Raw genomic sequence first — 11,109 nt, forward strand, 5'->3', positions numbered from 1 at the left:
TATATACATATCGAAAATATTTTTTACTTGCCGCTGCAAGGCTTTTTAAAAAAAAAATAATTATTTATGTTATATTCGGTACACAAGTAGAAAAAAATTCCTAAAAATATATTTACATATCTAACACAAAACGAGAAAATTGTAAAATAAATAAATAAATTAGGAGCGGAGGGTTAAATAGGATGGGGGTAGAATTTTTATTTTTTAAAAATAAAATAATATCAATTTTTTGGGGGAATGAGTGGGTGATTTGGGGGGTGGGGAGGGTGAAGTATGATTTAAAAAATATATATTTTATAAAAGATTTTTTTGTTAAAAAAAAGGACGGGGGATTGTCTAGGGGGATGGGGTACAGGGAGGAGGTGGTGGAGTGGGGTAAGAAAAATAATTTTTGCAGAAAGTAATACTTTAATCTTTAATTTTTAATTAATATTAATAATTTATTATTCAATTTTTGTCAAGAAGGAATATTTTATCCAAGTGGAATGCCATGTGTCAAGTTTTTTCAAATAAAAAAGAGAGTGCACTAGACACACCACTAAGGTGTGTTTTTTTAAACTAATAAGTGATAGTTTAGACAAAAAACTCACACTCTCAATAATTTAGGTATGAAACTCAAAAAATGGGATAGTTTAGACACTTATCTCTTAAGAAATCATAGAAGAAAAGTACTTTTTTTTACTATTTTTTTGTTATCTCTCTTTATAAACAAATCTAAGCTAATCAATGTTGTTTAGTTAATATTAAGAATAAAATGGAGAAAAAATAATTAATTATATCTTTTTTTTTGTAGTAACATATTTTGAAATAATTATTTTTAATAATATTGATAATTAATATGAAACAATTCTACACCTTCTATAAAAATTTCATAATTTTGGCTATTTCATAAAGTTTTGGTTTGTTAAGTAACGACATTTCTACACCTTCTATGGCAAATCTACAAATCCATTCTTTTAGCATATTATTAAGTTTAACTTTCTCTTTTTATTTCCACTCCTTATTATTAATCATTTTCTTTTTTTTTTCTTTTTTTTTTTAACTGCCTCCAATGATCATTGATATGAAAAAGTTACATTTTGAAGTTTGGTATACCAAACTTAATACAAGATCTTGGGGTAGAACTAGAGTTAGATAAACTCTACAAGTTAACACCAAAAGAAGGAGGGGAGTCTAAGTTAGCTATTACCCTACTAACGTGACTCATTGACAAAGAGGATTCAGGGGGGTTCGTAAATAAAATTAGAAGGTTTAACCTGCTGCATTCTGAAGGAAGGGAGCTCTCATCTATCTGTGTTAATTAATCCCCCTGACTTCCCTCGGGAGATCAGAGAAAGAGTTGAACTCGTATATTGCATCAACACTATAACTCCTGGATGCTAATATATCAGCAGGTTTGTTGGTTTCCCTGAAGCAATGACTGATGATAAATCCATGAGATTCAACTATTTGTTGTGCTTCTTGAATCAATTTGTCCAATCTCCAAGGCGTTCTCCATTCTCCATTTATGCATTTAACTAAAAGTAGGGAATCTGTTTCTCCCCAAACCCTATCATAGTTATAATAACTTCAACTTTTTTCCTACCGTAAGTTTAATTACACCATTATATGGGGGTTGTTTTTTATTTCCTAAATATTTTATTGTGGATTCCATCACAGGCGTCAAACTCAATTGACTTGTTCGGATTGACTTAAAAAAAAGCTTTTAAGTAAAAAATTAAAGTCAAACTGAAATGACTTTTAAGTAAAAAAAATAAAAAGTAGGGAGACACTTCCTAACTTATTTAAGTCATTGTTTACCTTGTCAAACGCTTCCTAACTTATTTGAAGTTATTTTTGACTTATTTTAAGTAATTTTTTATATTTGTCTAACACTTCGAGAAGTCAAAAACTGACTTAAAAATAAGTTTGACCAACTTTTAACCCAATTCAAACACACTCTACATTTGATGTTAGCCTAAAAAAAGTGGATTATATCAATATTGTCACTTAATTTTACAAAAATAAGGCCATTGATTTATCATCTCTCTCCGTAAAATTGAGTTGATGGAAAAAACTTACCCGCATCGAATGTTTACACCAAACTAATGATTTCATTTAATTGCTCATTTCCATGAATTAATTGCAAAATATGATTTCATTTAACTAAATACAAAAGTAATATTGACTTTAAAAAGTTTACCAATCAAAACTTGTGTACATATGAAGCATGATTCTATAGTTGTTAATTTACTACTGATACATGAGTTTGTGACATTAAATTAAATTACACAAATTTAAAACAATGTAATGTGTTGCCTGTTAGGTAAGATTGTTCCAGTTGTATTGATTGATTAACTTTTTTTAAAAATAAAATAAAATAATTATGATAAAGTTTAATTGAATACTGAATATTTATATTTATGAGTAGTTGATGCTTGAATACATGAATACTGAATATTTGTATTTGTCTATATTTTATGAAATAAAAAAGATTGAAGCTCATAGTTACAATTTACCTAATTAAAATACTTAGTGATTCAATTTATCAAAGTGGATTAAATAAATTCATTTTATAAATATGGACTGAAATTATCATGAAATAAAGTGGGATAAAGTTTTTGATTTTTAAAGTAAAATTGGAGGAGGAAATTGATTTTCCCCAAAATTTGTCATCGATCTCGTCGCACCGGACTTGCCTAGTGCGAGTTACCCTCATGTATAATTTGCGAGCAATTATATAGAAGCAAAGTTTTACATGTGCACACCCAAAGAGTAGCAGCTACGAATTTTTTTTGTCATAAAAAAAAATAACAATTCGAGAACTCAAAAAGACAAAACTACAAAATATCTTCATTTTATTTTTTTTTGGATTATAACTACAAAATATCTAATTTAATAGAAAAAGTTTTTTTTTTTAAAGAGAGAAAATGGAAATTGTGGATATAGTGAAAAGAACTAGTGAAGGAAGAGTGAGCCAGCACAAAACAAATCGATGGGAAACCAGTGGTTCAGCTCTGACAACACCTGTATATCCAACTCTAACTTTTTTTCTTGCATCCAAACCCCTTCTGCCAAATGGGTTTTAGGCTGCATCTCAAATGGGGTTTCTCTGTCCAACCCCCTTTCTCCTCCAATTCATCATCATGGCCTTCTTCACATTCTTGTGAGTATATCTAAAGATTGCACCTTTTTTTTTTCATTAATAAAGATTTTAGTTTACTTTGAGTCAAAAGAGGAAATTTGTTGTTGATGTATCAATCATTCATTTGTTGAAACCTAGTTGTTTGGTGTTGAATTGTTGGATTTATCTTCATGTCCATGTTTTGTTTCATCATGATCAAGAATTGTGTATAATATGTGATTAGTTGCTTTATTTTAGTTGATCCAGTAATATGGTTACCTCTTTTTTTGTTTTTATTATCTTGGTGTATGAGGAAAGTAGTATTGGGTAGAATTGATTAGACATGACATGACTTAGCTTCAACATAATGAGGGCATGAGGAGGATATGAAGGTCACTTATTAGTTAGTTGAGCATTCTATTACTCTCGTGGTTTCTTTGTTCTTTGAGTTTGCTTATTATTTGTGATTTTTTACACTTAGATTATTGTTGTATTTTGTAATGATTATTGTTTAGGATGATTTGGCAGGTTGTTTGTAGTATTTTGTCATGATTGTCTTCATTTCTGTTACTTCTTTCTCTATATTACTTTGAACTGTTTTTTCTTGAGTCGAGGGTCTATCTTAAACAACCTTTCTACCTCTAAGGTAGTGGTAAGATTTGCATAGTACAATCTATCCCTCCCCATATCCTACTTTGTGGGATTACACTGGATATGTTATTGTTATTGCAACTTTAGTGTCCGGAACAACTTTCGTGTACCTAGACTAATTTTATGAGATACATGTCATCTCCCACCAACAATAGGTACCAGGTAGCTCAGAAATCTCCTAGTGTTTTTATCTCTATTGGAATTTGAACTATGCTGCTTGGACTTTTCAAAAATGTCAATGGATGCATGTCGTATTCTCCAAAAGTAGTATATTTTTGGAGAATTCGACACGGGTGCGGCATCAAAAGTGAAGAGTCCGTGCAACTTAGAATTTAAACCTGTTGAGACCTCAGGTTCTCAATCCACTACATTGACCACTAGGTCAGATCCATGGTTGCTGGTTTACCTGTGTGTTTTGATCACACGATTTACATTACTAACAAGAATGTCTGACTTGCGTATGTATGCTCTTCTAGCAAATTGGATAAGATCTTTGATTGGAATAGTAGAGAACTCTTCCCCTTTGCACCTGCTCTCCTCCCTGAGGGGAGGTGGATCAAGACTTTAAATCATTGGATGTGTAGTACCATCACATCCACTAATCTTTGTGATGATTAGGAAGAACATAGTATAAATATACACGTCGAGCTGAATGCTGTGGGTGCAAGCAACCTACTATCCATAAGCCATATCCACCTTTGCTCCATGCACTCAACAAGAAAAGGGTGTAGGAGGTTCTCATTCTTCCAGTGGAAGTTTAGATATATTTTTCATTCTAACAAGCCGGAGATGGTTAATATAAAAAGTAAAAGTTTGAAGAGTACTTTGTCATTTGTTCTTATGCAAGTGTTGCTAATAAATGTATGATATTCTATGTATAATACATGAATAACGACATAGTTAATGAGGATATTACCTAATGCAAAAACCAAAAACTACAACTGGACACCAGATTCTCAAAGCGGAATTACTTCCAACAGTTTATGAAGCTATGCTGTCCTTGGTTCAGAGAGTGTTACCATACTCAAATTGTACCCAAGTTCTCTTACTGTGCTAATGCCTCAACAGTATTATGAGGGCAAACTGTTACATGCAACCAATACAAGTTTCTTGCCTTAACCAATTAATCAAAACAATCAACATGATGTATAATGAGCGCCCATTTGATGAGAGGGATTTGCTCGGATGGTAAGCACCCCTCACTTCCAACCCGAAGGTTGCGAGTTCAAGTCACCAAGGGAGCAAAAGGGGTGGGAGCTCCTAGGGAGGGTAAAAAAAAAAAAAAGACAATGAATGCCCATTTTTTCTATTCTTTTCCTTTGATTGAATGATGAATTCCATTGGATGCTGCTAGATCTTTTTTCATTGTAATAGTGTGATATGCAGACTATGTTGTTGTATTGATTAAACTAATCCAATTATATGGGGAACTTGAGCTAATTTGTCACTGTTCCTATCTTGTCCAAAGGTATATGTTAACTTTGAGAGAATTCAAAACAGGATTGCATCATATAGCCTTATGCTTTGTTGTAGTTGGAATGTTGGATATAATCCAAAATAACTTGTCTCCACCATTATTGTTCTGTAAACAAATTGATCTTCTAGTCCTGTTAACATCTCATGTTTCACACCAAATACAGTTGTCTTTGTCAATGTTAATGACTTTTATGGTTCTGGGAACCAAACCATCCTAGTTCCTCGTTAACTATCAGAGATTAGACCGATTGTACAAAATGAGAACTTGAAATTCTTTTATGCTTAAAGTAATTTTGGAATTTTGTTTCTGCTATAAACAATGAGCTGCAGATATAGTGTTCAAGAAACATAGCAATTCAGTTATGTAACTTCACGAGAAATTCCTTCAATCTGACCCGACATGCCTCTGAACTAAACAAACCTGAACATGTCATTTCAATTGTATAGTCTTCAACATTAGTCAAGTCATATTTTCATCTTTTCACCCGCAGACACTCTTTTAGTAATTACACTTCATCTTCATATACAGTCAAAGGACGGGAGGCTTTATACGATCCAGCTAGGTCTCTTAAACCTTTTATAACTGGCGACTGTGAACCTTCACACAGTGATCCTTTCAGGGTGCAGACTTGTTTATCTGACCCCCAACTGTGGACTAGTGATACATCAGTAACTACAGAAATAAAGGTTTTTTCTTCTCTTTGTTAGAAGTAAAGCTATCTTAAGGAGTATATTTCTTGTCGTTAGTCTGTTCTATAATTTGCATGTCATTGCTTACTTGTGCTCTCTTTCATCAGACGCGAAATGGCAGAGGGTCCCCTAGCAATGTATATGGAGATATTGGAAGTCATAAGATTGGGATATCGCCTGACGGGGAGAAACCAACATATTTAAATACAACCAAATCTCTTCATTTTAGTTTACTAATGAAAAATCTTGATCTGCTGGAAAACATGTTTGCTGATTCAGAGATGTCAAGATTAGAAAGAGATATTTTGGTGCAACTAGAAAAGCTTGGAGCTTTAGAATTCTTTCATACTTCTCTCTCAAGGACACATCATTCTTCTACTTTTCCTAAGGTTCTTGATGTGCCAAGGGAGCTTATTAAAGAAGTTAAGAAAGACGACCTTGTTGGAAATGCAATAGATAAGGTTGTCGTACGTTCTAGGAAAAAGCAAGAGCGGAAGTCAAGAAGAAACAGAGCATCCAGAAATGCCAATGACATTATTACAGTGCAGCCGCATACCAAAAACATCCAGGAGGATTTGCAACAGCCAAAGTTCTATTCTGGGAAAAGAACACAAGCCTCTAGAAATAAAAGACAGAAAATTGCTAAGAATGAGGCAGAAATGTCAAGAGGTGTTAAGGTTGTCTCCAGGTTTTATTAAGAGATATTGTATTACAGTTCTTAAACATTCAAAGCACGTATTAATTTGATTATTCGCTATAAAGCAGTTGGTGGCACAATTGGAAAGGATCAAGTCAATCCTTGAAGAAGAAACTGGTCGAGTAGCCACTTTCAGTAGCTGGGCAGAAGCTGCTGGGATTGAACAGAAGGAGCTGCAGCAACGCCTGCATTTTGGTTGGTATTGCAGGGATGAGCTTCTGAAAAGTACACGGTCCTTAGTCTTATATCTGGCAAGAAACTACAGGGGGCTTGGAGTGGCATTTGAAGACTTAATTCAGGTAGTGAACCATATCTTAGTGGAATGACTTTATTAACTCTCAATATAATCCCACTTTAGGCATAGAGGTAGTAGCATAATTACACCCTACTGCTTGAAATCCAATATCTTTATAAAATCATTTTAAGAAGTAGAACTTTAGAGCTCCGACATATGTTGGAAATTCACATTGCTCGTGTGATGCAACCCTATTGTATCAAGTTGCTTGCACATGGTAAAGAATAGAAGTAAGAAATTCACAATTAAATCAGGATAATAGAAACTTAACAGGGATACATTGTTAATTATATACTACTGCTAACATATTTCAACAAAACTAAGTTATATACCCACTGCCAGCTAATGAATATATGACCAACTAGTTAGACTGGTAAAAGAGGAAAACTACGATATGCTGGAAGCTATCTTTTCATTTTGGATGTATATTTAGCTGAAATATTTACTTTTTCGTTTCAATGGTATTGCTACAGGCTGGAAACATGGGTGTTCTACAAGGTGCTGTAAGGTTTGACCACACTAGGGGATACAAATTCTCAACTTACGTTCAGTATTGGATACGAAAATCATTGTCAAAATTGGTGGCACAACATGCTAGAGGGGTTCGAATTCCCGTATGTATTTTTTCCTGAAGGAAATTTTACTTATCTTCTATCAGTTTCATCTCGGTATAACAAAGCTTTATTTCTCTTTCTTTTCAATGTATTCATGCAGTTCACTATATGCAAAGTAATAAATCAAATACATAAAGCTCGAAAAACTCTTAGTAGGAGCCATGGCAAATTTCCAGCTGACGATGAAATTGCCAAGTTCACGGGTCTATCCACAGCTAGGATTGCAATGGCTAGTAAATGTCTGAGAGTTGTTGGTTCAATTGATCAGAAAGTTGGAGATTGCATCAGCGCAAAAGTTTTGGTAAAAATCTCTATTCTTTTTTTTTCTTTTAAAGAGGCATGCTTATATCTGTTGATTTTGGACGTAATGATATGACAGCTTGAAGAACATGAATAAATCCGTTTCTTCTCGCATCATATCTTTGTTTGGTGAAAGTAGAAATGTACCTTAAGCACTTTTACCATTCTATCTAACTAGGCTTTCCCTGCTACATTGTTTCTGGAAAAGTACTGTAACTCGATAGACTCATTGCTTGGCAGGAACTCACACCCGATAAATCAATTACAAGCCCAGAGGAAACTGTCATGAGGCAAGACATAATAGACAACATGTATGCTCTTTTGGAAAGTTTGGATCCAAAAGAGCAGCAAGTAATGTATTTTAGGTTTGGTCTTGAAACTCATCAACGCAAATCACTCGAGGAGATTGGGAGGCTTTATGGAGTTAGTAAAGAATGGATTAGGAGAATAGAACAAAGAGCTCTCACCAAATTAAGAAACGCGGATTATTTCCAACATATAACTCATTACTCTATGTAGTTCTAGACATTGCATAAACATTTGTGTTTACTAGCTGATCTCATCGTAAAATTTTCTGGTATACTTCTTTTGTATAGACTAGTCATATAGTACTATTGAAACCTTTTATGTTTTGCATCTTGTATAGTTTAAAGACGTGTGATGAATACAATTACTTAATTGATTTTGAGCACTCTACATTATGCATTTCCAAAACTTTTTCAAGTCAGAACTCTCATTCTTCAACTACAGATTCACTGGTTGTTTCAGCTCTAGGTATGTTGTTCTCCAAAGCCAACTTTTGACATGTCCCAACCCGCCTCGTCCCATTGCTATCCCTTGACAAGGGTAAGGTTGAAACCATATATAAGAAGTAAGAACTCACTGCTGTTGGATTCTTCAGCCTGATCAGTTTTTCATTTTTCTTCTCACTTGACAAACAAGAGTCTGGATTACCTGCAACATATTTGAGAATACTTTCCTTCAGTGTACTGTGCCTGAGCCATTTGTCACTCCAAAATTTCCCACCTAGAAACAAGTCTTGTTGGAGAAAGCTTCCCTAGGCACCTAGTACATGAACAATCCACCGGAAAGCTACTGTGGATTCAATTAAACAGTACTAGAGTTATAATTACACGAACAAAGTGATTCAATCAAGAGAAAGTATGATTATGTGATATATGTCAGGTTGGGTAGGTAAAGATAAAGTAATGGATTTTTGATGGACTTGGTCTTAGGATTTTAAGAGTTGGGTTAAAATTTAAGTGTTGGGCTTGAGAAAATTGTAAAGTGTAAGACTTAAGTTAATTAATATTATTTAACAAAATATCTATATTTTATTTATGAATAATTATACATTTTATATATATAACTTCTAGGTTCAGTTTGGTTGTTCTTGCGGGTTTTTTTTTAAAGTAAAATCAAAACCAAACCAAATAATATCGGTTTTCAAAATTTATAACCAAATCACACCAAATGTCGGTTTTTTTAATCCAAAGCTTTATTTTTCCTTGTTTCTACTTAACCAAAGACTTCTCTGTTTCATATGGAAATGTCCTCCTTCAAATGTAATAGTTTTTTTTTTTTAATACTAAAGCATAGAGCTAAGTGATAAAATGTGAAGCAAGGATGCATATATATATATATATATATATATATATATATATATATATATATAATATACTATTTTAATGTTACAATTGATGCATATATAACATAATTATATCGCCTATATAATCATTTTAATGATAATCTGATTGACAATATTTTTTGAGACTTTGAACTATTATGTTTCAGTCATCTTAAATTCTTTAGAAATTTTCATGTATATCTCATTTTCAAGTGATCCATAAAAGATAGATTGTAATCATATCTATCAAATACATTATCTCAAGTTTCTCATAGACAACACTAATGAGATAATGTAACTTTATTGTATCCATAACTTGAGAGAGTAAGTCTCTTCGTAATCGACACAAGATCTTTTGTGAAATTCTTATGCTATAAGGAGTGTCTTTTATATATTTGTATTTCATTTTTCTCATTCCGTTTTCACACAAAAGACTCATTATAACTATTAAGTGTAATATCATTAGGTGTTTGAACTATGTGTCCAAAATTTTGTGTTTGGCATGTGAATTCAACTGATCTGATTAAATTGTTTCTTGACATTTTAGTCAACACACCTTTGTCGATATTCTTTAACAAATTGAGGTCCAAAAATTCCACTCTTGCATAATTATTGTTACAACATTATGTGTAAAGGCATAACCCATCACTATGCCTAATCGATTTAAATTAATCCCAATATCAGTTGAATTTATTGATAGTGTAGATACATAGGTAATTTTGAAACTCATAAGGGTAGAAATTAAGGAAAGATTCGATTTATTTCAGTCTTCCAAGAAGTATTAACCTTTATTTTTATTTAAAAAAATTGATGAAGACAAAAGAAAAGAATATATTATAAAAAATTTCATATTTGTTTGAAATTAACCAAAGTGACATTCTATATAAGAAAATTCACTGTATATAAAGTAAAATATGAAGTTAATTTGTTTTCCTCTCTTTTTTGAACTTGTTATCTCCTCAAGTCTTTCTTATTCATATCTAAAATATAATATTCCATTAAAAAAAAGCTTTCCATATTTCCACTAATTCTTTTTTTTTAAAGATGGATGAGCACAATTTACTTTATTTTATCTTGAGCTATTTCCCAAACGGTGGTGGCCTAGAAATGGAAACTCTTTATCTTTTAGAATTGATTAGCATTTTTTAAGCCCTAAGTTTATTTAGTCTATGATCTACTAGAAATCACATTTCTACCTTTACAAAGATAGAATAATATTTTTGTGTGTCAGTGTGTGCATCCTACTCTCCTCAGAATTGACTTATGGAATACACCGAGTGTGTTTCTGTTAATTACTTGAAATGTGCTTCTTTTTATCCTTTTGCCTGTGAATAATTACAAATTTACTAAAATATTAATCATTTAATTATCCATACGTTGTGTTAAGCTTGTTTCGTATGCACTGCATATTTGAGAATGATATACTTCTAAAAATACTCTAAATATAATATATTTCCTATATAATGGGATAAAAAACACACATTTTAATTTAATTCATCGAATATTAACTATGTTTGTTAAGTCATATATCACAAGAACGAAAAATAATTTTATCCATAAATCAAAAAATACTACTACTATTTTTTATTTGTGAAAAATTGAAGAATAGATATTTAGTCATAATCAAAATTAAATAGAATGTACCATTTGGTACTT

The 11,109-nt window shown here is 32.2% G+C and overlaps 1 protein-coding gene across 1 annotated transcript; it reads left to right on the forward strand.

Moving 5' to 3' along the window:
* Nucleotides 1–2,946: 2,946 nt before the first annotated feature.
* LOC125838764 (RNA polymerase sigma factor sigC) lies at nt 2,947–8,481 on the forward strand. The gene is made up of 7 exons (XM_049517803.1): nt 2,947–3,145; nt 5,760–5,917; nt 6,028–6,597; nt 6,686–6,916; nt 7,386–7,526; nt 7,627–7,827; nt 8,067–8,481. The coding sequence occupies exons 1-7, from the start codon at nt 3,058–3,060 to the stop codon at nt 8,343–8,345; spliced, it is 1,668 nt and encodes a 555-aa protein (XP_049373760.1). The 5' UTR covers nt 2,947–3,057; the 3' UTR covers nt 8,346–8,481.
* The last annotated feature ends 2,628 nt before the right edge of the window (nt 8,482–11,109 follow it).

This window comes from Solanum verrucosum, unplaced genomic scaffold, assembly GCF_900185275.1.
Source record: "Solanum verrucosum unplaced genomic scaffold, falcon-dt-bn FXZP01000182.1, whole genome shotgun sequence".
Classification (NCBI taxonomy): Eukaryota; Viridiplantae; Streptophyta; class Magnoliopsida; order Solanales; family Solanaceae; genus Solanum; species Solanum verrucosum.

Bases quoted from the DNA above. Each gene is read 5' to 3' on its own strand.
- LOC125838764 (XM_049517803.1), top strand. From the start codon at position 3,058: ATGGGTTTTAGGCTGCATCTCAAATGGGGTTTCTCTGTCCAACCCCCT. The intron at 5,918-6,027 runs GTTTTTTCTTCT...CTCTTTCATCAG, and splicing joins CAGTAACTACAGAAATAAAG to ACGCGAAATGGCAGAGGGTC. The intron at 7,828-8,066 runs GTAAAAATCTCT...ATTGCTTGGCAG, and splicing joins GCATCAGCGCAAAAGTTTTG to GAACTCACACCCGATAAATC.